The sequence below is a fragment of the Amblyomma americanum genome, chromosome 10 (genome assembly GCF_052857255.1).
Source record: "Amblyomma americanum isolate KBUSLIRL-KWMA chromosome 10, ASM5285725v1, whole genome shotgun sequence".
Lineage (NCBI taxonomy): Eukaryota > Metazoa > Arthropoda > Arachnida > Ixodida > Ixodidae > Amblyomma > Amblyomma americanum.
The window spans coordinates 105,047,852-105,074,953 of record NC_135506.1 but is presented as its reverse complement, the minus strand read 5'-3'; the positions used below and the strand labels follow the sequence as shown (position 1 = coordinate 105,074,953).

The following is a 27,102-nucleotide window of genomic DNA, read 5'->3' as shown; positions in this document are numbered from 1 at the left end:
TCTAGAGCCTTAACAGGTAGTTGGAGACTTCATAACACATTCTCCTTTTTATGGAGCTAGGTGAGAAAATAGACACCAGAGGTCAGAGTATCATCATCATCAACCTGACTATGCCCATTGCAGGGCAAAGGCCTCTCACATGTCTCTCCAGTTAACCCTGTCCTTTGCCAGCTACGTCTACCGTATCCCCGCAAACTTCTTAATCTCAGAAAAAGGTTACTGCTGCGCGAATGAGACACAACAGGGGAACAGGAACAAAAACTGCAACACAGGCACAGACTTCCAACTTTTTATTCGAGACCGAAAGGCAAACGCTATATAAGGGATGAACCTAGGCACATAACCATCGCTCATTCACACACGACCTGATTAAAATCTTGATCACATTGATCATATTTTTATGCTGCAGAAGGGCCGATAAACCACGGAGCATTCAGTCAGCATGTTCCCAGACACCCCATGTCAAGAAAATGAGTGAAAACAACTAAGGAACCTGACAATCAACCTGAGTAAAGAGGGTGGAAAATATGCAAAGTGACAATGCAGGTGACCCTACAGACAACAAGAGTGCAAAAAAAAACTATGAAAACGCGATGAATTCATGGTGTGACATATGGAAAAACCAGTATGAGAGCAAGGAAAGAACAAAGAACACGAGTAAAGGTGAAAATTAAATCCAGGTAAAAGAGTAGAATGAGGTATGGAAAAACAACATTGATATGGAAGCCAACAAACAAATGTAAAGGCGTGCATAAAACCAGATAAAATTACATTTCCGGCCTTTAAGTACATCTTAGGAACAAAATTAGGACAGAAGTGATACAATTATAGGTGCCCTTCTAAAAACGTGATTTCATTCAGTGAAAGCGAAATAGACGGAGTGCTGACACATTTTCGCCATTTTTTACAACGTGATAGGCTTCGACCACCTCACTTTCCGTCTATCTCTTGATTTAAACAAAAAGCTAGTGCTGCACAAAACTGGGGTGGAAGACACTTTTTTTATTTCCCTTACCCTTCTCTTTACAGTTCTTAAAAAGATGTGCCAGATGACCTCCCATATTGCTCTTCACTGCCAAGCTGTGTCCGCATGCCGGTTCATTAAAACACCTACCAGTCTGCCCAATGTAAACTCTACCGCATGTGAGGGGAATTTTGTAGACAAGGCCTGAACTGCACTTTGTAAACTTCTATTCGTGATTGGTATAGCTTTGCGGCCTGCTTCTCTTTTCTGTCGACATCAAAGGGCAGACGCTGCTCAGCTTAATCGGTGCCGAAAGAACCATCCTGACACCATATCGGTTCACCACTTTTTTGATGTTGTGGGATACCCGCTGCATGTAGGCATCACCTGCAGTGGCTGTTCCTTGTCCTTTTCTTTTTTTTTTACGGCCTTTAAGCTTCTGTAATAGGCTTTCACACGCTGCAGTGATGAGGTGGAGCGGATAACCAGCTGCGCGGAAACATTGAACTTGATGATTTTTCTAGGGCAGACTGCCGGGCTAAGATTACGTTGGCACGTTTTACGAGCTTAGAATGTGCGCTTCCAAACATCATGATTTTATCGCGTTTTCATAGTTTTTTTTTGTACTGTTGTTGTCTGTTGGGTCACCGGCATTGTCACTTCGCGTACCTTTTACCTTCTATACTCAGGTTGATTGTTAGGTACCTTACTTGTTTTTATTCGTTTTCTTCACATGGAGTGTCTGGGGAAACGCTGGAAGATTGCTCTGTGGTGTATCGGCCCTTCTGCAATGTAAAAATTTGATCAATGTGGTCTAGATTTTAATCAGGTCCTGTGTGAATGACGGTGGTGGTTATGCACCTAGGTTGATCCCTTATATAGCGTTTTCCTTTCGATCTCGAATACACAGTTGGAACTCTGCGCCTGTGTTGTCATTTTTGTTCCTCTTCCCTTGTGGTGTCTCATTCGCGCAGTACCAACCTTTTTTCTGCAGTGAACCAACGACCCCGCAAGAACGTTCTACTTCTCAATCTCATCCGCCCACCTAACTTTCTGCCGCCCCCTGCTACGCTTATCTTCTCTTGGAATCCACTCCGTTACCCTTAAGGACCAGCGGTTATCTTGTCTTCGCATTACATGCCCTACCCAACACCATTTATTGCTCTTGATTTCGACTCGGATGTCATTAATCTACGCTTGTTCCCTCACCCATTCTGCCCGATTCCGGTCTCTTTAATGTTATACCTATCACTTTCCTTTCCATAGCTCGCTGCGTTGTCCTTAACTTGAGCTGAACCCTTTTCGTTAGCCTCCACGTTTCTGCCCCATAGGCGAGTACTGGCAAGATACAACTGGTAAACTGCCATTCATGATCTGAAAAAAAAAATGCAATATGCACTCCACCCCATTCTTTTTTCTTCTAGTTATTTCCCTTTGATGATCCGGATCAGTGGTCACTACCTGCCCCAAGGTCGTATACCTTTACCACTTCCAGCATCTCGCTACCAATTGTGAACTGCTGTTCCCTTGCTAGACTGTTGAACATTACTTTGGTTTTCTGCATGTTAATTTTTAGACCCACGATTCTGCCCTGCCCATCTTGATCATGCTTTGTGATTAATCTCCTGAGTGACTCAGCAAGGCAATGTCATCAGCGAGTCACAGATTATTTAGGTATTCTCCATTTACTCTTATTATCAACTGTTCCCAATTCAGGTCTCGGAATACCTCTTGTAAAAAGGCAGTGAATAGCATTCGCGAGATCATATCTCTCTGCCTGATGCCCTTCTTTATTGGAGTTTTATTGCTGACTTTATGGAGGACTATGGTATCTCTGCAGTTGCTAGAGACATGTTCGAGTATTTTGGCTTAAGACTCTTCTACACCCCGGTTCCGCAATCCCTGTATGACTGCTGACGTTTCCGCTGAGTCTAATGCTTTCTCGTAATCAATGAAGGCCATATATAGGGGTTGGCTATATTCTACGCATTTCTCTATCACCTGATTGATAGTGTGAACATGATCTATTGTGGAAAATCCTTTACGACAGCCTGCCTGATCATTTGGTTGATTGAAGTCTAAGGTTGCCCTGACTCTATTAGCAATTACCTTAGTAAATATCTTGTAGGCAACGGACAGTATGCTGATCGGTCTGTAATTTTACAAGTCTTTGGCGTCTCCTTTCTTATGAATTAAGATAATGTTTGCATTCTTCTGGTACAGTCGAGGTCATAAGGCATTGCGTATACAGGGTGGCTAGTTTTTCTAGCACGATGTCCCCTCCATCCTTCAACAGATCTGCTGTTACCTACCTGATCCTCCCCAGCTGTTTTTCCCCTTTTCATTGCTTCTAAGGCTTTCTTTACTTCATCTTTCGTTACTGGCGGGATGACGCATTCCCGCAATGTATAATTACGTCCGCGATTTCCTCTCCGAACGAACAGCCGCAATCACCATGGACGACCACCGGCTGTCCAGTGTCTCACTGGGAGCACAGGGAACCCCTCATGGTGCTGTAGTGTCTCCTATCCTCTTTAATATAGCCCTTCTCCAACTACCCCATCAACTCGCCCAAATACCCGACATACATTTCAGCCCCTATGCTGACGACATCACTATCTGGGCTAATCAAGGGCGTGATGCCGACATGGAACACAACCTACAGTCTGCCCTCAACATCATCGACTCATACGCTCGCGCGCGCGGCCTAGCCTGCTCCTCATTCTAAATCAGAATTCTTCTACCGCCCCAGGCCGCACGACCCCGCCAACACTCCCATCTCACTCACTGCAGGAATCCACCCCATTTCCGTCGTCTCCAAGACTCGCATCCTGGGCCTCGCCCTTCACTCCCACGGCGCGCATGGCAACGCCATCCATCCAAACTCTCCAGACCCATGCCCAGCAAGCCACCCGTCTCATTCGGCGTGTGGCGAACCGGCGCGCGGGTCAGCGAGAGCGGAACACTCTCCGCCTCACCCAAGCTTACATCACGAGCCGCACGGCGTACTCATTCCCCTACCTCCCTCTAAAGCAGGAGAGGGACCTCATCAACGCGCTCCTCAGGAGCTGCACGAAGGTTGCTCTCCGTCTACCCCCAGCACCTCTACTACCCGGCTCCTCAACCTCGGTACCCACAACACATTTGAGGAGATGGCAGAAGCCAACCTAACAGCACAGCTGACTCGCCTGTCGAGTACCGCGGCAGGCCGCACTCTACTCTGTCAGCTAGGCATCACCCCGATCACCCATCCTACCGAGGGTGTTCCCCTACCCACAGACCAACGCTCCCATCTCATCATCCTTCGAATCCCTAAGAACATGCACCCCGAGCACGACGGAGAACGCAGGACAGCCCGCGCCAAAGCCCTGCACAAGCTCTACGGCAACAGACCCGAGATAGCCTACGTGGACGCGGCAGCGTACTCGTCGGGCTCCCGCATGGTTCTCGCCGTCGCTAATTCTCGGGCCCGACTAATCGCATCAGGATCCGTCACCACAGACTCATCGGAAATTGCAGAGGAAGTGGCCATTGCACTCGCTCTTGCCTCCTCCTCTGCCACCAAAATTATCTCTGACTCAAAATCCGCCCTATCCAATTTCGCCAAAGGCCGGATATCCCGCACCGCGGCTCGGCTTCTACGCTTCTGGCACCCCACCCACCTCGTAACCCTTATCTGGACCCCCCACACGCAGGTCTCCCTGGTAAAAAGGAGGTCCACTCCCTCGCCCGAGGTCTCACTTTCCGGGCCGGAGTTGGGCCTCCTCCGCCCTCCCGGGAGCGTCTGCTTACGTTCAAAGATATTCTTGCCTACTACCGAGATACCCGGCGCGTTTACGCACCGCCGGCTTCCTCCCTAACCTTAATCCAGGCCTCCCACTGGCGCCGACTCCAGACCCGAACTGCTCCCTACCCTAATCTCCTTCATGGCCGCTAGACCAATTCCTTTCTCCTTGTAAGCTGTGCGGAAACCGTGAGACTTCCTTCATGTCTTCCTCACATGTTCTGCCTTCCCACACCGTCCATCTCCCACCACGGCGGAGTCATACTGGGAGACTCTCCTGGCCAGCTCGGCTGCTGCTGACCAGTGCCGTATAATTACCGACGCCATGAAGCGGATAGCCTTCCAAGGGCTGTCCTTTGCCCTGTAAAGACAGTCCCCTAAGGGTTGCCTCGTGCCATGTTAGGGGGTTTTCCCCCCTCGGTATTTGGCAATAAATGTTTCCACCACCACCGCCATTCTTTCATACCACAGATTATAACTGACAGGAACGCTCTGCCTTCACATTTGCTACCGTCACTGATGCGAATAAATTTTATTATCTATTGGCTGCCATTACCTCTGCTTAAATTTTTTGGATACATTGTTAGCTTACTAGTGCTTCAGGTTTCTGTCTTGCACTTGTGTTATTGCTGATTATCGATTTATTTTTATGCCGTTGTTTGTTAGACATTGTATAACTTGTATTAACGTTGCTGCTCTGTTCATGTTTTTGTTTTTCCCCTTTACGATTCAATGCTTAATTTTGTATTTTTCTTGCAAAGACTCATATGCTTTTATCTGTTTTGTTGTAGTTTCTTGAAATTGTGGTATATTTACTTTTGATTACATGCCTGTACCCCCCATGTAATACCCTCGAACTGAGGGCCCTTAAGGAATATATTTTCTATAAATAAAATAAAATAATAAATAAATAAATATAAGGAAGCCATGAGGTACCTGCATCTTTCTTCTTACTGAAGGAGTGACGTCAAAGGTCGATTAGTGGCGAGGCAAGGTGTAAGGCACTGCTCGCAAAACGCAAGACGGCTCGCGAAACTGACACAAGAGCGGCAACCTCAGCTGCAACGCGAGTGGGACTATCCCTTACAAGCTCCCTCCTTACGCCTGAAGACTATAAGCGCTGGCTGTGGAATATCTCCCAAAATGCACCGTTTACGATGACACATAGCCCCCTTTGCCTGCGTGTATCGGTTTCGCAGGACTGCAAGCCGAGTGATGAACCCAAATGCTTAACCAAACCCAAAGGTTGGCTTCGAGGTCAATGTTTCTGTGGTGCGTTTTTTTTCTGGTCCCCTCTGGACCCTAAGACTCCAATTGACAAAAAATGAAAAACGATCAAAGCGAATGCTGCGAAACGAATGCAGCAGTATGCTCTAGCCACAACTTTGCCCTTTCCATCTTCCACAAGCCGGCTGCTTCCGTGAGCATTGCGTCTCTTATCATAATGATCTAAAACAAGATCACTACCAGTAAGGTTCAGAGCCAGTTGTTGACTGTATCGTGCGCACTTACTCTGCGGCAGCTCTCCATGCTCAGCAGCGCATTAATTCTATGCAAGGCCTTGCATTATCATTTGCGGGCTTGTGCCACGTGCTGAGAGTCAATTATATGAAGAGAGGGCAAGTTACCTCTTGTTACAAGGGCAAGATACTGTCGTTCGGAAATCTCGTGATGTTTTGGCGAGAGTTTAGACCAACAGAAAATTCAAATTTATGAATTTTTAGGACGTCCAACTAGTTCTAACAGCAAAATCACGGTGCAGATCGAGTAGCAATTATTACTCTGAAACTATTTGAAGTTCGAAATGTTCGCACACACCTACAGATGTGTAACACAACTGATCAAACTTTTTGCATGTGACATTCCATAACCTATATGCAATAAAAGAGCTTGTGAACACAATTGCTGCGAAAGCACGAAGCACAGCAGAAGTGAATGGACAGTACTTGTCGAATGACTGCAGGGGGGGGGGGGGCGAGTAGGATGGCCACATCATAGTATTATGAACAATTTTCTGTGGTGTGTTTTATGAGACTTTTTGATCAAACGTTGCATTGATTGCCGAGTAAGAGGGCGTTTGAGGTTACAAGCAACTTTTCTTCTTTTGGGTTGCCAGTGTTACAGTGCTTAGGCTGCCTGTAACATCACATGCTGCATCACGAAACTATTAATACCAAGTTATATCCCCTCCAGGCGCTGTGCCCACATGTACGGGCATGACCTGAACACTATCAAATCCTTCCTATGCAAGGCGCGTTCCACAAATGTGGATACAATATTCTGAAGTCTGGAATACTTTGTGCAGAAAGATATAGGGCCAGGCAACAGAAGTCCCGTTTTTTTTTTTAAATCGATGTGGGGAGGTCACCCAGGAGGCGACCGCAGCCACATTTATTGCAGGGTTGCCGGAGAGGAGACAGCAGCGGAGCGGCGGCAGAAGCACCCGGGGCACGTCCGCTTGCGTGGTGAGCATGAAGCTGATGAAGGCTCATGAAGCTGATGAAGCTGCAGCGTGGTTGGAACCTGCATCTGCAGTGGGCTCCCGTCGAACCTGTCTTTGGCCACCGCCGAGCCGCTGGTGTCAGGCTTCTTTGAAGATGCGAACACCAGTGGGGAGCAAGAAGGGCCCACATCAGTTGCCTGGTTTGACTTGAGGACAGGCGCTGGCACTGGTTCAGAGTCCTTGTCAGGCAAAGTAGAGCGAGTGACAATCGCCATGCTTTGCACTGTTTTCACCAGTTTGCCTTCTCATCCTGTTTCTTGTGACTGTTAGTGCGGTACGTACCTTTGCAGAAGCTGAAAGTGTGGCTAGCAGGCGTGTGTTTTACCGATACCTCTTTGGCATCTGCTGGCCGCGGCTTCGACGCCGCTACGGAGGACAGTTGGGCTGTTGGCTGTTGTGAAGAGGCAGACGGAGATATCAAAAACCGTTACATGCATGCTGCTGCAGAGCGCTTCATATACTTCATATAGCATCGCAGGTTATGCGGCTTGGCTCCCGCGTCGGGTAATCTGGCGGCGCATTGCTTCAAGTGCAAAAACTGCAAGCCATTGGTTGATAGCATCACTGTCATTCTGCGATCCCAAGATAAAATGCAAAGGGAGCTATATGAAGCATTTTGCATGACGTCTGAGAAGGAAGGCACTTGCGTCAGCGACCCGTCGGTAGCGCTGACGAAGCGAGAGATAAATTTTTTAAGGAAGTGAAAAGACTCCGTCCTCTACGCATGCCTGTCAGCAGAAGAAGATTAGACAACTCATCTCCATGAAGCTACTTGTTTCTGTGTCTTTTCACCTTAACAGTTCATATAAAACGAATTTCCCTAGCAATAAAATCAGTTGATAGTTTGCGCCCTGTCTGTATGTGTCGTTCTTGTCTTGTAAACCTTGAGTACCGCAATAACAATGTAGAAGATTACAAACCAACTAGGCTCATTTGAAGCCCTTCTTAAAGGCTGGTCGTTCCGGGAACACTAAGAACGGTGAGCAGGAAGAAAAAAGAAAAAGAAGAAAACCATGGCGATTCCGTATGTCCATCGCATGTCGCACAACCTTAGGAATGTTGGGAGGAGGTTTGGAGTGGACGTCGTGTGCACAGCACCGTTTAAAGTGCAACGCATTTGTGCCATGACAAAAAATAGAGTAGATAGGCGGAGTAACGTCAGCCCGTTCGTGTGTGCAGTGCATCACCGCTCCCAATTTTTGGATTGTGTTCGCGGCGTTGTGTAGGAGATACCACTCTCTTGCAAAAAAGTGTATATTGGACAAACCGGGCGATGCTTGAACGTTCGGCTCATGGAACATGATAACCTTTCTTCAGGCACCGTTCGTTCAGGCATCGCTTAACACTGTGCAAAGTGCACCAAGAAGAATAAAGAGGTTAGCAAAGCTGATTTAAAAAAAAAAAACACCGTGTTGTAGAGGCATCGCGACCAGCGCACTCGAGAAACTATGGCGGCATATTTTATCGAAAAGAAAAAGATGTCTGTGTCAGCACTCCCTCGGGTGCGTTATTTGAAAGTGTGATTGGTTTTTTAAATACCACATGACGTATCACCTTTTTGATCTGTGACGCAGTGTATTTGGGGTTTGTGAACTTTGGAGATGATAGCGCCCTCTTCGCTATCTTTGTAATACGTGCCTATCGCACTATGTTGTTTTTCCGTATGTATATATTTTTGCGTTCCTTCTTAATAAAACTTAGTTGCGAGACAGCGCTTGTTTTGTCCCCTTTGTGTGTCCTTCGTCCCTTCGCGCTGAATTTACCGCTAAAATGAACTACATCCAACTCGCCCAACTCACCATACTTCAGCATTTGAATTAGTTCCCAGAATGTCAATCAGTCGATCTTTTATTCTTTAACAGAAGGCAAAAAAAAAAAATTCAGCACTCTATGTTGTGCAGCAGAAGATGACACTTTTAATGCGGGTTATTCAATGATTTAATTATAAGGACTTGAAGGAAAACAGTTGGGTCACTGATGCAGGTACTGCCCCTCGGCAGGATAGATGCGAAGCACGGATCTGCAAGTTACAAGCAGCAGCTGTAACGTGGAGACACCGTGAAGACAAGAAGCGCGCATTCGAAGAGGCAACATAAGTGACAAAACACCTTCCTTAATCAATTTTTTTTTCAAAAGTCAAGTAAGCTTCCTGCTTTTGCGGTCCTTCTGTAGCTACAGCAGGTAGTACGCTACTGTCCTGGAAAGGAAGGACGGACGCAGCAAAGAGTTCTGATGCCGTTGTTCATACGCTCGTGCCTGGCGTAGGGCTGTTTGTGCTGATCACCTTGGGAAGTAAATAGGGACGAAATCTTGAATCTTCTGCATGCACGGCATCATAATTAGTCAGTGATTTCGCAACAGCTGTTGGCTCAAGTTCTAATCCTACAACCATTAAGACAATTAACTCAAATCGGTACAATATCGATATGTTTCAAAATAAATAAGATCACACTTCTCCCTTGACGCAGGTGATGTAGGAAATTTCTCCCGCCAAGAAGTTTATACGAACTTCTTCTCGTAGAGTAAGTAAATTTGCCCAAAGTCTTCTTTCTTACGGTTGACTCAATTTGAGCGCCTAATTTTCTCCATTAACTCTTAAATTTTAGGCCGCATCTTTTACGAAAAGGAGAAGAATAGGTGGACCGCTAAAAGAGAGGAAGAAATTAGAATGGGACAACGAAGAACAAGGAGTTAATGACAACTTCGTTAAAATGAAGAAGAAATGAATGTCGTTTTTCAGACAACAACAACAACAACAAATGAACAGAGGGGCATGTAATGCCAGTGACAGCTAGCTGAGGGTGGTGGTGGTAGTGGTTTTTATTAAAATATTAGCAAAATGGAAGGAAAAGATATTTGCTAGCCCCGGCATCTGCCATCGATACTGAAGCACCTCAGCTGGGGCAGCGGAAATAAAGGATAGCAGGCAGAATGGAGAAATGAAGTGAAAGAGGTGAGGGGACAGGAAGAGAGGACAGGGGGAGAAGTAATATATACAAACTATTTACACAATAAGAAATGTGTGTAAATAGTTTGTATATATTACTTCTCCCCCTGTCCTCTCTTCCTAGCTCGTTTAGGTGCAAAGGGCATGATAAATTGATGGACAGGGCCGGCTTTTATCTGCAATGGGTGTAGTTAGGCTGATGATGGCAACTTCCTGGCGCGTGCCTCGGTTCCGTGTTAGAAGCAAGCCAAAATGACCTGCGACGCGCTGTGACTCTGTGGAAAAGGACGAAGAAGAAGCCGCCGAGGGCCCGTCTGTGATTGTAGACGGTTTTTTTCTGATTGATTGTCGGCAGCCAGCCCAAAGAATCTGCAGCGCTCGGTATTTGGCGACTGATGCATCATCTACGTCGTCAGCTGCTTTCCTACCATACCGTCGCCCGCTGTGCTACCCGCTACCTGCCTCGGCTTTCGTAAGGACGCACCCACCGACTGAAGATACCGTAAGGGCAGGTAAAATGAATGAACACTGAAATACCCTTCACGGGTGGCCTTTATCTGTTTATCGTTACTAGACATAGTGCTGGCGCTAACGAACAAGGACTAAAAAACAGGCGGGCACCCCCAACAATTGTACCCATCATGTACGCAATAATTGTACCTATCAATTGTACTCTTCAGCCCTTGTATGCATCAGCGCTGGTGTGATGTTTTGTGTTCAAAGCAACAGACTAGCTCAGGTATCTGCATTGTTATAATCAAGTATAGGGATCTTAAGGTACAGGCGCGCAGTAAAGAAGCCGAGCACACAGTGATATCCTAAGAGAAATCATTCCTGGCCTAGAGCTGTGCACGGGCCGCAATTCTGAGCCCGCGTCCGGCCCGGGCCCTACACTACCACAGGCGGCCCAGCCCGATGCTAAGAAGCCTGAGTTCGCCTGGCCCGGCCCGACTCGGCCTTAGGCCGGGTAAAGGCCCGGCCCGGGCCCGGCCCGACTGCAATAAAGCGACGCCGACACAAAAAGAAACAATATCAAGAAAATCAGTTTATTTAAATTTCGTTTGCCTTTTGTTAGCGTTAGCGTTTGTTAGCGGCCCGTCCGAGACATAGAAAGCCTGGCCCGGGTGGCCCGGCCCAAGCCCGAGCGAGAGAATCTCCAAATGGCCCAAGCCCGGGCTGGGCCGGGCCGGGTCCGGGCTTTCGGGCCGGCCCGAGCCCGTGCACAGCTCTGTCCTGCCCTGCCCGAAATCGAGAAAAATTTTGTATGCATGAGAAACGGTCCCGGCGCTTTCTGCCAGCCTCCAAATCTCATACCTTTCGATTGCGTTTATGCAACGCGTGAATAAAGTAAGAACATCGGAGGGTGTTCCGTGTAGTTGTGTCGACACCGGTATATTCGTATTTGCAATTTCGGTTAAACCTGTAGAAAAATATGCCGGTGTCCTGTTTGGCAGGAATTTGTGGTCCATGAGAAACGCTTTACAGCCGCTTGTGACTTCATTCTCTATAGTGCCTGCCACAAATAAATCATTGTGATAACAGTTGTAAAGGTAATGTTATTATGCCGGCGAGATTAACGTAACCTTGGAGCTGTTCCGTTGAGAGCATACCCCTGTTTCGTATAACAGCATCGGATCTTCTGCTATAACCGGTCGAAGAAGCTGTGCAGTCTCCTCTAAAGTCTTGTTAATTTCAGGCTCCAAGCTAATGCTCACAATGGGGCTCTGACTTTCATTAGAGACACAACGCATAAATGGCAATTAAAATACAGGAGTAACTTTTTAACGTAGCAGAATGATTTTCTTTGAACGACTTACCCTGAACACTGAAAAAATCAACTTTACATTGGTTGATTAAGCGAAAAAATATAGATAATGCATGACCGTCAAAAAATATGACCAGCTAGAAACTCTTTGCGCTCGTTTCGAACATGTTAATATGTAACATAGCTGTTCAAAACCACCGTATGATTTTTGCTTTTTAAAAAGGCACGTGATTTCTTTGGTTTCATATTCTGAGTATTTTCGGGCTTTTGTGCGCAGTCAGCCTTACTCTATGGTATAAAATTTTGGCGTAGTACATATCAGACGTATTTAGATCCAGTCATCCCTGTGCTAAAACCAGTGGTTAAGATTATTACACTTTCAAAAACTACCGATACAACTGAGCCTTTATTGAGATCGGATCAATTGCTATCTTTAATCTTTAAATTTTGTGTGCATATTAAAAATTACAAGCAAGAGTAAATATATCATTGGAGATTCTAAAGAACCTGTTCCCTTCAACGTTCCATTCCCACCAGAGGTACATGAGTGGAAACCAGCAGTTTTTTAATCTACAACCATGCCAAAACTACTTACAGTCGTAGACTAATCAAATTCAATGATGCCCTAATCTGGAATGGTTCCCTCACTGACCTAAAGGTGAAAGTAATTGCCCTAGGTTTCAAAAGAATTTCTATTTGACAACCGAATCGTTCCTGGTTTGTGGCTTCCATCTTTACTTTAATGTATGGGACCCGATCTACTATTGTGACTAATTTTATTAATGTGTATATTATGGACAATGAATGTATATTACAAAGCATCAGCACCTGAGCTTCCGCTCGCCTTTCTGTTCATTGCTACGCAATCATAACACCTCTAGTTACTAATTCCGCGGCCTCAATTTCTGCACCACTGCTTGACACCATCATCAAAACATCGGCACTCTGCAAGCACCATGAAACAGCTCGTGCAGAGAGCCAACCGGATACGTTGGTTATTGCGAAACCACAAAGACAAATGGGCTGTAAATTCACAGGTGCTCAACGCTCGGTATCATGCTTAGATGTTTGTGACACACTGTGTGAGAAAAGGTTGCGAGTTCATACACCTATGGTGAACTGGAAAAACGGGCAGAGAGGAAATACAACTTGCAAAGTCAACGTTTTGTGCATCTCTCGAGAGAGAACTTTTAATTTCCTTTTGACGTTTAATTTCTTCAGTTTGCTTGCCGGCATATCGCTCAAGCTGACTAAACACATGCATGAAATTATACATTGAAGTCCAATGCGAAAACAGTGCCCACTTTGGATCCATCATAATTTTTGGCAACTATTGAGGTATGGGCTAAGTGTGGACTGATGTTCAATGCATAAACGGTATTCCAGATAACCCGCCACGGTAGATCAGGAAATATGGCGTAGGGCGGTTGATTCATAAGTGGTGGAATCGAATCCCGACAGCAGCGCACCTGTGTCGTCTTGTCGGATTTTGAGAGGAAACAATAGAACGCATGGATGCAGTGAAGTAACGGATAACGCACGTTAATGAACCCCGGGTGGTCTAAATTAATCCGGAGCCCTTCGCTACGGCTTCTCACGAAGCGAATGTGCACCTTCGTGACGTTAAACCTCACAAGTCATACCCCAAGCAGCACAAATATTTGGCCCAATATTGCAAATGGATGGTTTTCACACTGGTCCTTTGTAGGGCCACCTTTACCAATACATTTCAAATATTAGGCCAGTTACGTGCGCTGCTTGGGACCATGCCTCACGGTGCCAAATCAGGCATGCACGTGGTGGTATTTTGTAGGAATTTCAACTGTCGATTTAAAACTGTTTAATTCCATGCTGTTTCCGCACAAGTTACAAGTTCTGGGATGAATGATAGTAGCTAAGTCCCCTGCTAAACCCTGCTAAGTCCCCTGCTAAACGGTCTAATAAATAATCACAGTAAAACTTGACAAAGAGAGGTGGGACACACATGCGAACCCTAGCACTTGCAAGAAGGTTGAAAGGAACGTCCCGATATTATGAACGAAAAGTTACTGAATTATATCTCAGCTTCAGCGAAACCAGATCATGAAGACGCACAGTTAAGATTATCTTTGGTGTTATACCGCAGAGTATCCGGAAAAAACTGAAAGCTAATTTTTTCATGAATACAGGAATGACATGACTGACGGGCGACATACATAGTGTGCTATAAATATTCGCTCTTATTTCAGCAGCTCCAATAACAAACAGCCCTAACAGCTAGCTTCTGAACAATCGAGGCATAGACCTGCAGGTTTTTCTCAAAAATGTAAAGCAATTGTGCATGCAGCCAAGTAAGAAGAAGCATATACAATGCTTTGAAGGACGCGAGTTTTCTCTGTACAACGTCGCAACGCCGCGCTGAGATTGTGGCCACGGGATAGTATATCTTTGCAAAAAGAAAGTAAAGAGACCGGCGTGCGCGATGGGCATCGAACGCTCTACTCCTGTGCTCTCCGGTCGGGCTTGGACACGAAACAATAGAACGCATTGATGGAGTGATTTAACGGATAGCTGGCCTGCGGCGGAAGAAGGATCGCCTTTATTTCGACACATTTCTGCTAGCGCACACAAGGATTCCACTACAAAGTGTTGAGTTTCCGCAACTGAACAAAAGAATCGCAACTTTTTCGAAAATAATGCTGTATGCCTGCTTTACATCCCGCTCATAGAGGCCATTCTCAAGCGCCAGAACTCGTCGATACCCACCAGCGGTCTGAAGTCAAATGTGATACAACGAAGACGGCACGACCGACGGGGATAAACAAGACAAAGAAACAACATGATCAACGCCTGTCGTGGAGCTGGCCTTGTCGTTTGTGTGTCATCTTTGTCTCCATTGGCCACGCCGTCTTCATCATACCTTTCACCATGAACCAACTAGCCTGAATAAGAGTATATATTGTTCAAATATGGCTCACTCCACATTATCTGCATGTAAAACTCTCATTAGGTAAGGGTTATTTTCCTACGATCCATTGGCTCACAAGATCTTCATCTTGGACATATTCAAGCTTGCAGATTTCAACAACTGCAAACTACACGCATCTTGTGGACGAAGCATAAAGGAGCCGTCCTCACGACAGAATGCGATTTCTGTTTCTGGATGCCATCTCGATGTTTTATCTTAAGTACTAAGCTGCTGTTAAGAACTGCAATGCGATTTAATGGCGGCGCGAGAAGCAGCACAGTCAATACTTCAACGCCTGAACTCAAAACTCAAGAGGATCAGGCATGTTCAATACATTTTAAAGAGCTGACAGGGAGAGGTGCGTTTGTGCGCTTCAAGGTGTGTGGGATGGTATCACATTCACGTCTTTTCTTCTTTCAATACTTTCAAACAGGAGCTGCCTGTAATATTTGTTGAGCGAGTAGATAGCCATTGTGAACGAGCATCATACGCGACGGCAGGTGCTCAAATGACAGCTCCAGGAACATCGAAGGACGGCTCCGACGACAAGCCAGCGCCCAGTGCAGGTCACGGAGGTCCGCACCGTGGGAGTAGCCGACCCAGCGTTCGCGAAGGGACTGCACTCGTTGCTTTGGAGCAGGCCTCTGCTCATTCGAACAACCGCCAGATGTGAGTTTTGTTGCACGGCAGAAGGACTCTTTTCCAGCGCATTTATAACCGGTCGTGATGTGTACGCTAATGGAAACAAAGACATGCTCGATTCCGCATTCCGTCAAAATAAGTGCGAAAGCACTATTCCGATGGGTAAACGGTTTGAACGGTTTTATTGAAAAAAGAAGCAGATGCAAGGGGTACATAAATTAAGTGGAAACTGTTAGGGGGACCTCCTGTTATTCATTGCATATGCGAAGTAAGATAAACATATGGCAGATAGCAATTACATAGAGAAAAGTAGGTGCAGTGGAAATTAATAATCAAAACAAACAATTTAAGCATGCTAAATTTTAAAAACATATTTTATAAAAACAAAAAGAGAACATAGTACACGCACTCAAGCAATAGAAGTCATGCACAATAGCAACAGGTTTCATTGGCGTGCTGATTGAAGGCAATTAAACAGTACATAGTTTCAAGTTTTTATGGAATTGTGCTTCGGTACGGAATGATTTGATGATTGCGGATAGCCAGCTCCAGAGAGTGATTGCTGAAAATAAAGCGGACTAATAAAAACCCGAGCAAGTTCTTGTGATGTTTCTGGGTTTTATGCCAAGTGAAACAAAATCAACCGCAGATGGGATTCGAACCCGCGGCGGCGCGAACAGATCACTTTCGCTGGTTACTGCACGAGCGGACTCAGCTATCGCTGCAGCCGAACACGCCTCGTGTTGAACTGCAACACACTCTCGCGCTGTGTATTGCACATCGTCCTCTTCGTGAACTAATACTACTACCAAACTAATATTCCCGCCTTGAGCGAAGTGGCTGTACTGACAGAGAAATTTGCACTGCGTGCTGTGCCATGGACAACGCTGTGGCATGCACACGGCCCTAAGGTAATACGCGTTGAAGTTGAAAACATTGCTGCAGAAACGCATATTGGTGCACTGGCCGCCTTCATACATTGGGTAAATTTGCGCTGGCGATGATAAAGTTGAAGACGCGTATAACTGGCTCCATGGGTCAGTGATGACCTCAATCGCGCTTTCAGTTACGTGGCTCTGGTGTCCACCTGCAAAATCTGTGCTCTAACGCTCTATTTCATGCTTAGCAATGCTAATCCTCCAGCTTTTTTTTTTATGAATCAGTTGAATAACGGTTGATTGATAATGTGACTGTGTTTTAACGTCGACCTAAAGTGAAACACGGGTGGAAAAAAGGCAAAGGCGTATGGAGGATATGTATCAAGTTGACTAGCAAGCTAGTTCTGAACCAAGGGCAAGGAACGCTCCACTCATCGCTCACAGAGAGTCCTTCCTTTTTGTGCCTCATCTTTAGCGCCGTATATTGGGGATTTGAAGCCAACTCACCCAGAAAATGGTCTTCATGCAACACAAGAATAAAAACCGCACTCATACACTGCGGCGGGCCCTGTCACGCGCGTATACCGGCTTGCACCATAGCCCGCTAATATTTCTTTCTTCTGTGTGGCATATTTATGACAAAGTGTTTTCGATCTACGTTACACGTTCCTTTACTTTCTTTTGATTGACCTTACAGGAAATGTACGCAGTGAATTCTCCAAGAATGTATTGCTGTTGTTATCAAATAGCAGCAGGAGAAAAAAAACTGAATCATGAATGCGACTGATGAAGCACAGTTTCTGTTCGCATTAATGTTTTCCCCAGACGCAGCAGCCGCTTCCGCTCAGCTCAGACCGTGAGAGCGGGTGGCGTGATCTATTCCGTCAACCACCGTGTGACATGTCATGCCTCTGTTCACTCTACCGATGTAATGCAGTAATCCCAGGGCGAAACGCAGTACTGCCTCTCCACCGTCGCTTATTGCTTAGTGCGATTTATCCAGGGCGGTTTCCTTATCGCCACTCGTTGTCTGGAGGGCTCCCATCCTGTATTCCTCCCCCTCTCCTATGTTCATATCCCTCCCTTCGCTCTCGTGAAAGTGGAAATAGAGGTTTTTTCTCTCTCCGGCGATGCTTCGCATACCAACGCTGGACACAATGGCTGCTATAATACTAACACATGACAAAATTCCGTCATGTAAACGCGTGGCGTTGCCAAAGTCGTCACATGCCGTGACCCACAACTACCCCGTGGTAATATCATGCAGGTTGTCCGCTGCTGCAATGCACACCTGAAACTTTTACGCGCTCTTCAGAGTGTGTCACCTAAGTGATCGCATGATTTAAGAGGCGCTGCGAGTTCACGCACTTCGGGACAATAGCTGTATCGGTATACAATACAGCTGCGGCCTCTTCCTTCAGTAGGCGAGGCTGAATTCCGTAACGGTTCTCTTCAGACTTATTCTGCACGTGTCCTCCCTTCTCTAGATTGCTGACCTGTTGTGCTACCATCGCCAGCAAGTGTTATCAGCCAAAGCAGCTCCTATGGCTCCCTTCAGGAGGTTCTCATTAGTGGGCTAGCACTAAACTCCTCGCAAGCGAAAGCCGCCCTATATGTGGATGAAGCCACCGCCTGCTAGTATCCTCCTGCCATGGTTGGCAGTTCGCAAACTGGAGAGAGGGTGGTGGTTGGCAAAGCGGGCAGAGCGAAATCCTTCCTTTTCGTGTGCTAGCGCTAGTTGGGTAACCAGCGAAAAAGCCCTCATGGGTCCTGGTCCAACCAGGTGGTTCGCTGGTGAAGAGGAAACGCAGAAACTGCTTTGTATCGACTGCGCTTAAGTTTTCTGTAAGCCCATCATTACTAAGCCTCGAGAGATATCTGTACATACTAACGCGAGAGCGTTAAAAGCCTCGTTGTCCGTAAATTGCGTTGTCGGCGTTGTGAGCAAAAAATCACGAGCATGACTGCTGCAGGTGATGCCGAGAGGGAAAGCTAGGAGGCAGGTGGGCCACCTAGGTCACATGACCTTGCAGACCTGGCCAGCGGATGGTGAGCAAACTGCCCACTGTGGCAGATGGCAGTTTAGTGCCAGTGCACCAGAAGGAAGGAAGGATTTAACTTTGCCCGCTTTGCCACCTGCAACTCACCGCCTCTCACCCTCCCTTGGCTTCCCTCTGCCCAGTTTGCGGTTCCTCCACTGTAACTCAGCTCATTGAATTTGCTCACGGCATAGCTTCCGCATTAAATGCCCGCTATCAAATCGATGCAATATTTCTAGATTTTTTCAAGCATTTGACATGGTCTGCCATGATAAACTCGTTCGTAATCTGCGTACCATATTTAACGGCAAGAAGTTACTCGACTGGATAACCGACTATTATACTTAAGATCCCAGTTCGTCACTTTCAACCGAGCACAGTCATCGTCAGTCACTGTAACTTCTGGTGTGCTCCAAGGATCGTTGCTTGGGCCTCTATTATTTATAATTTTCATTAATGATGTACAAATCTTATTAATGACACCGCAGTGAAGTTACGCCTACATGCCGATGACTGCGTTATTTACCGCAACGTTGCTAACGCCCGTAATCAACAGGAACTAGACAAAATGTTTTCATTGTTCTTTGAATGAAGTTACTCATGGCAAATGAAAATTAACTGCAGTAATAGAGTTGCGATGACCTTCGGTAACAAAAAGAATCTGCGGCATTTCTCTTACAGTAAAACGGTAACTGCTTGACCCATGTCAGCGAGTTCGGATACTTTGGTGTTATTTCTTTATATAACTAAAATGGAATGCTCACATTAATAGCATTTCTGGGAAAGCACTTCGCAAACTTGGCTATCTCAAAGGAACCTTAAAGAATGCCACGAAGGAATGTAAATTAACTGCTTAAAAATCACTAGTTCGACCGATCCTGGAGTACGCCTCAACTGTTTGGTCCCCTCATCACGCGCGCGACATTGAGCGTTTAGAATCAGTTTAAGAAAAGTAATACGATTCATCTCCGGCCGGTACGATCGCAACATTTCACCTGCTTCACATATGCAGAATTATCTTTGCAAACGTTTGAACATAGGCGCACACGTGAACGAATCATCATGCTGCACAAGATCGTTCCCACATCATCTGGCATTCAGGCATCCTTCTCATTTGCGTCGTCAAGGGCACGTGCAACCCGACGGAACCACCCATTAAACATTGTTCCCTTCAAATCACATATAGACTGCTTTGAATTTTCTTTTTTCCCGCTAACTGTTGAAATTTGGAACCGATTGGACGGCTCACTTCGCTCATTGCCAGTTGAAGAGCTCGTTGTTCAGTTGCCTAACAATTTGACCTGCTGTTCTGTTTTTGATACTTCTATGTTATCTATTTCTATTCTACCAATGTTATTTGTTTTTACTAATGCATGTACCCACTCCTGCTATATCTCCCCTCTGAGACAGCAGTGTTTGTGAATAAATAAATAAATAGATAAACTGCGAACCATTGATTGGTTGCCCGCGAATGGTAACTGGAGCCAGACAAGGCCCACCGCTGGGAGCACCAGCCATCGCAGGGCACTGGCGCATCGTTTAACCTCTGCATTACTGCGCCAGTACGGGTACGTGGACTCGCAGTGATCTATGACTGTAAAGTAGAGAATGACTTTCTGCATATATAGGAATTAACCCAGTACGCCATCGCGTCATACCCTTATTGCGTAGGTCAAGTGTCCCCTGCAATATTTTTGTCCTAGATCACCTACGGCGCATTTCGTTTAACGAAGAAAAACTGGGGGTTAATTATTCTTGTCCGCGTGCATTACATGTGAAGAGGGGCTAAGAATAGATTTTCCACATTGAAAGTCTTGAAATACATGTCAACCTGAAAGCCAAGTTTAAAACGAATCTAACGGTTCGAATCAAGGATGGAAAGCATGGGTACAAACAGATGCCTTTATTTCGCAGCTTTCATTCCACGTGGTCCTGATTTCCCGTTACTGGACCGAGTAATAATGGACACCTACTAAGCTGCACCAGTAGCATTTTATTGCAACCGCTAGTTTATTTTTGCCGGCAGTATTTGCCACGCTACAAAATGGAGTGGATAGTATTGGGCTTGTCTGGCCTTTTGGCGCACTTCCCAAATCAGATGCGGGGCTAATAGGCAAGCATATTACGGAAGACGAGCAGGCCTAGAAAGGCGCCTCCATATATCCTTCGTCCCAATTGGATCCGCCTCACGCGTCTCTAAACGATGGCTCTCGCTGAGGCGGCCGAAGCTTTTGCAAATGCTGGTGCTTTTAACAAAGCGCATTTCACGCACATACGTAGACTGGAAAGTATAGGCACTCCCCTCAAAGCTCTCCAAAAACTTTAGTTTAGTCCTACCTTTATATTGTCTTGAACATGAAATTGGAATGTACAGATGGTTCACGAGTATCTCAGTTTCCTTTTGTAGTCCTTTTTCTTCTTCTGAATGAAAAAAAAAATACTAGACGGTTAAGATGCGTTGTTACACCGCCGCCATTTTGTGCGATCTCTCTTATTGAATAAAAAAGTGCAGTTATTTTTATGTTTAGCGCTGCCGCGGTGGCCCAGCTGGTTATGGCGCTCGGCTGCTGGCCCGAAAGACGCGGGTTCGATCCCGACCGCGGCAGTCGGATTTCGATGGAGGGGAAATTCTCGAGGCCCGTGTACTGTGTGATGTCAGTGCACGTTTAAGAACCCCAGGTGGTCGAAATTTCCGGAGCCCTTCACTTCGGTGTCCCGAATGACCAGAGTCGCTTTGGGACGTTGAACCACCAAAAACCACAAACCATTTTTATGCTTACTGATGCATAGCCTGACGCCCTGTTGTGGAACTTCCTAGCCTCGGCTTCGCTGTTCGCTATGCGGGCATTTCCTTCGGCCTAGCCTGTTCGCACGGCTGAATAGTGGCGGCGATGACGGTTGTCTTGCACGTCAGCGACTCGAACGGCAGCACCTTCACGTCGGCACTGCGCTTCTACATTGACAGATTACAAAGCTGCATCTTGGTGGCGACGGCACTGAGCTTCTACGCGGGCAGCGCATTTTGCGGCAGCGGCAGACAGAATAGAACCTGCGTGAACTTCGTGGAAGTTTCAGAAGTGAAATAATAACGCAGAGGCGTGTGCCGGCTTGCTGATGACGCCACAAACTCTGAAAATAGTTCAGTCATCAGAGAGACCTCTCAGGCCATGATGTCGTGATTATGAGAATCAATCAGAAGGGTTATGAGGCACTTGATATGCGAGCAGTCACCTGGCCTCGTTTTACGTTTTACAGCGCAGCTCCACATGCCTCGTTTGTCAGTTGAGCGTTTTAACCAGGTCAAGTGACCATTCGCGTATCACGCAAGTAGTAAAATGCTTCTGATTCGCTTTAATTTATTGTTCATAATATTATCGCTGTTCTCTCTCTGACTATTCTCAATGAGCACGCTGACGACGATGCAGTCGCCATTCAAGCGATTGAAACCAACTGGAGACTACTAGCCGCACATAGCAAGGCCTTCCAAGAACTTACCTTCGTATTATATTATTTGTTGTTGCTCCTCTCAGAGACCCGAAGATCTATCGTCAACACTGAACCAACCGCAGCCGCAGAAAGAAAAACTTGGGAGAACAACGAATGAGATTGGAAATTTCAGCCTGACTGGTTTCCTTTACACGCTGACTCGTTTCCTGCAGACAAAATAAGTGTCTAAATATAGGTTACCCAAGGAGAGCATTGCAAAAGTATCAAGAGATTACCCAGCCACATGTCAGCGCCCTAACAAAGCCACATCGCAAACACACCGAACCGGCACGGTTTTCCGCATTGACTTACGTCAATACGGGATAATAAGCATCCCCGTTTCATATTATACATGTGTCTCAAATCAGAGCTCGCACCAATCAATAGCTCTTGCGTTTCAGGCTCTTCTCCTTCCATTGTGGCCCGCTTCCTGGATTGCTGTGTGACTGGATACAAGCCTTTTGTAGAGTTGTTTGTGGTTATGTTACCGCGGGTTTCGGCGAGCTCAAGAAACGCGGTATTTATGTGATGACAGTGGAACATTCGTCATTCTAGATTTTACCTCGATATTTTACCACGAAATATTTCGCGTGCTCGGTTGTCGAAGCTGTCTGCGTGTCATTCAGTGTCGGATGAATCAGCGTCGAAAGAGATAAGCTAACTCTTGGTCTTCCATCGTAGGGGCTCTCGAAAACACAGCGATGGTGCTTCTAAAGCAAGCCGCACCATCCCTCTTGTTTCTGCGCCCAAAGAGTCGCCGACAGCGCACACGACTCTTTCTCCCGGCTCGGACTCCAAGGGCAGCCCTGGAAAACAGCAGCCCACTTCAGACACCGCAGGAAGCAAGGTATCTACGGGGTGCCTTATGGCTACGCATGGCGAGACTCCTTTGTCGGATGTCATTCGGTTCAGGTTGTAACGTTGAGCCTACGTCATTGCTACGTAAAGTCTGCGCCGTCTCTGCCTTTTAACTTACTTATTTTTTCTGTTTCTTCCTTCCGGCGGAAAGACGTGTCGAGTGAGATGTAGACTTAGGCAGTGGTACAGCTCGGCTTAATTGAGACGATGTGTCGCGCTTGACTCTCTCCACGGGCAGGGACACTTTATTTTTAATTCTTTTACAGTCCCAGAATAACTTCCTTAGAACCCCTTGAGCCGAGACGCATTTTTCTTACTTTTTTTACTTGCCAATATATTCTGTTTCCTCCCATTGAAGCGACTAGACTGAAGGAACTAGAAATTACATAGTTTCTCCAAGAATCACGTGTTAAATCAAGCTTTCTTCTCCGAACTCAAAGCCCTGTAATAAATAAATAAAAGCCCCTGAGCCTGGCCCCCCTTTGCTGCGGATTCACTGTGATGGTAGGTGAACCCCCCCCCCCCTCTTTTATTTTTCTTCTGTGCAAAATCCTCTTTGGCACCAGCCCTCATTCTTTTATCTCAACATTGATGAAGCCCGTTGTGCCAGCCGGCGGTGCGGGCTGGGCACGTTCCCTTTTCTTTTCTTCTTGTCGATACTAACATATGTTTTCTCCGTGGCGGTACGGGGAGGGGTAACTTTCTTATTAGTTCTTTTTCGTTCTCATTCTACTCTTCGTTTTCACCCGTGCAACAATAAGAATTCCGGGAAAACTTCAAAAAAGAACTCCCCCTGCCAAGCGTCCCAATAAACTGTCTCATCTAGCCTCTTCGCCTGCAATGATAGCTGGAAAGGCTTGCCTACATGATCAGTAGTTACGCTGAAATTTCCACTCCTGCTATAAGGTTTTTATATAGGGCACTTCGTTTGGAGTTTTTATTTTTTCCACAATTCGGGCGATATTTCTCACGACAAATGCAGGTAAAAATCGGGCTATTGCATAAAATACTCAGTAATTCGGAGCTTTCCCGGTCATTTCATTGCAAGAAAAAAAACTATCTACTACAAGTGGTCGATTATGCCCGTGGACATGAAATGTCCCATTTCTTTGGTTGTTATTTCATAAAACAGCGCAGAAATGACCGGTCGAACTAAACGACCCCTAACAAAAGCAGGTGCTTTTCCTCGCGATCATAGTTCTTTCCTCGAGTACATTGCCAACCTCGTACGCGGACCTTTCGCCTCCGTGGGAGACCTGCCTTCGTTGGTACCTTGTGAAAACAATCGTCGAACATCACAACGGTCATTTTAAACATGCAAGAACCTCGAAGCAGGACGTCACTAGCGTAGACAGCGCTTGATAAAGTGATGCCACGGAGACGTCCGGCCAGTACCTGTATTGTGTCCCCTATATTCTGAAACGCATTTTAAGAACTTATCCTCAAGAAAAGAATTGTCACGAATAACAAGCGCTGAAGGTCCTCGCTTCGTGTCTTCTAATGTGCTTAATGCGCCATAACAGGCTTACGATCTCAAGTCGATCAAAAACACTCGTCAGAAATAATTTTATCTTACGCTAATTTTCTACGTTGTGCCTTGTGGGCACTGAAAGCGTAGGTTCTCGAAACAGTGCATTTATGGATAGTAACCATGTGTAGAGCGATTTTAGAGAAACCTGTTTTGGGTGCAAGAATCGGGTAAAATCGGGTGTTGTCGGAAGACGAACGGCCCTAGGTTGTGTGTGGTACAGATTCCGCTGGAACATTTTTAATCATATCAGGTGATGTTCGCCCTTCGCCGTCAGGAAAAAAAGTCTCTAATTTGCCTACGCAGGCAATAAAGGGCAGTCGCAGAGGTTTTAGAAATCTATGAGATTAAAGTGGTCGAGTGCGTGGAACTTGCAGGTAAAGCACGTGAAGCTTTTTCGGACTAGCATATGAGACGGTGACGCATGCAGTGACCGACTGAAATAGGGACGACCATCAAGCTTCTTCGCAGCGCGCAGGCCCAAGTGGAGGGAGGCGCATCATGACGTCATCGCAGGTAGCAGTATGTTTGCAACGCATAAACACTTGCTTTGAAAAGAAATACACCAACGCCACCGACGGCAAAGGCCTCCGAACGTTGTTTGGCGGCATCCGACTAGACAGGGCAGTGTGTGGTTGGCGGCAATAGAAATTTGAAATCTTATCTTCCGTGATGTAACACCGAGCTTCTCCGCACTCTGGTTATGGTGCGAGGAGAAGCGTAAAATTTAATCGTTCATTGCGTCACTATTTTAAATGCTAGCGCCAAAACGCTTGGCATGCCTTACCTGCAGCCTATATAATATAGATTTAAATCCTTGAATAGCCCGGAATTCTCAAAAATTGGTGCAGTTTCTCTTTAAGGAAGCCAATCAGTGAGATCTGTAGCACAAAACTCCCAGTATTATATATTGAAGAGGATGTACAAATTTTCGTGAAGAACAGATGTTGACATTTTTTAAAGAATCATATGACACAACACAGAAAAAAAATATTTTTGAATGATAAAATTGGCTAAGTGAGTATGTCGAGGAACGTGCTACTAATCTGATTCAAGTTATGCAGGCCGTAGAATCTAGACAAGCGCTTCCTGTTTTCACGGCTCCTGCTACGTGGCCCATGGCGTTGAGCACTAAAAATCATCACGTGAATTTTGGATGTTCAAAAATAGCGGAGTGATTTCCTGTATCCAGCGGAAATAGTTGGTATGAGCGTAGGAAGCATTTTAGAGGTAATATTTGGCAACGAGGAGTAATAGTTTGTCATAATCATCAATCTTCACGGATAAATTCTCGGAACTTAGTAGTTTTCTCAAAATTACATGCTTAAAATATTTCCGTTGAGTGACGCGGCTTCGTTACTGTAGGCCAACAGACGACGCTAGTTGGTAAATTGAATGTGTTGGCTACTGGATGTGCAAATTGATTCTATCTGGGATAGGAAGAGTGGAAAACACTTCTGAAACAAGCTTACTGCCGGTAGCTCTATCACGCCTCCAGAAAAAGCCGCGAATTCGCAGTGTTTGTAATTATGTGCTTAGCTCCTCAAAGGGCTACGAAACGCTTTTGCGCGCCAAGTCCAGAACCCAAACGCTTTATGCTTGAAGGATTTTGGCTGATTACGATACGAGACTTTGATGCGTTTCCGTCAAAACGCATTGGTAATACATACATGAAATGAGTTCAATATAACATGTGCCAAGATACAAGAATGAACAGCAGAGATTGGCAGCCACGTCTTTGCTACGGTGCTGCTTGTCAGCCACTGTTCCAATCCTGTGCCTTCGTGGTCACTTTTATTATGTTAGTGTGCCAGATGGGGGTGTTAAAAAATAGGCACTTTGGTCACAAGTCTAAAGAGCAGCCCAGTTTTTGACCGTCAGTCAACCACAGATGACCACATAGAAACAGTGTGGCGCAAACAACACTAGAAAAAAAATATCTTTCCTGTTAGCCATACGGACCATCGTTGTTTCCGAGGCGGTTTAGCGTATTTTGCGATTCACTTATGATCGCAGTCCGTGTGCGTTGTTCGCCTGCTTGTTAAACGCCGACACTGCTCTCTAATGCATCATGTCTATTAGGACTCCCGACTCGACAAACGCGGCACGCCAAGTGAAGGCGTTAACTATGAGAAAGGTGTTCATGCACACTACACTTGTATCCGCGTGCAGGGCAGTGTACCAAAAAATGGCGCCAGCCGGCGGAGCGCAGGTGCCGCGTCTCCCGCTAAAGCACCGTCCGAAGAACGAGTGAGCAAGCCCCAGGAAGTCCCCGAGCAACCCTGCCCCGAGGAACGTCGCCAGAAGCTGAAGCTGAAGATGCCTGACGGGACGTACGTGGGACCACAAGATCGCAACCGATACATCAGGCAAGGAAGAGCTCATGACGCCATGAAGCAGAAGCAGAATGGGCTTATGCGCTTGCGCGGAATACTGTGACAGCTATTAGTAGTCGGCGCTTCACTGCGCTGTTTCTCTCTTCAGCGGATAAATAATTGAATAGAATTTATGTGCGGGTGCCACGGGCACAAGCAACTCCGCGAATTCGGCCTCACGGCACGCCCACTCCAGCATCCGTTGGGCCACCGCGCTGGTAACTGCCGCCGCTGGTCGTCCGGCGTCGTCGATCCCCACATTCATAGAATGCCCCCCCCCCCCCCCCCCCCCACTCTCTTTTGGGACCTCTACTAGAACATGACCGTACATGGTCACAGCTCCGGCGACTGCAGGCAAGAGCAGGAACACGCCCTGGGCCCGCTGC

The 27,102-nt window shown here is 46.4% G+C and overlaps 1 protein-coding gene across 1 annotated transcript; it reads left to right on the top strand.

The window, feature by feature from the left end:
* Positions 1-15,349: 15,349 nt before the first annotated feature.
* Positions 15,350-26,780, top strand: LOC144108600 (uncharacterized). The gene is made up of 3 exons (XM_077641797.1): positions 15,350-15,579; positions 22,637-22,802; positions 26,514-26,780. Exons 1-3 carry the CDS (start codon positions 15,419-15,421, stop codon positions 26,778-26,780), a joined length of 594 nt encoding a protein of 197 aa, XP_077497923.1. The 5' UTR covers positions 15,350-15,418.
* Positions 26,781-27,102: the final 322 nt, after the last annotated feature.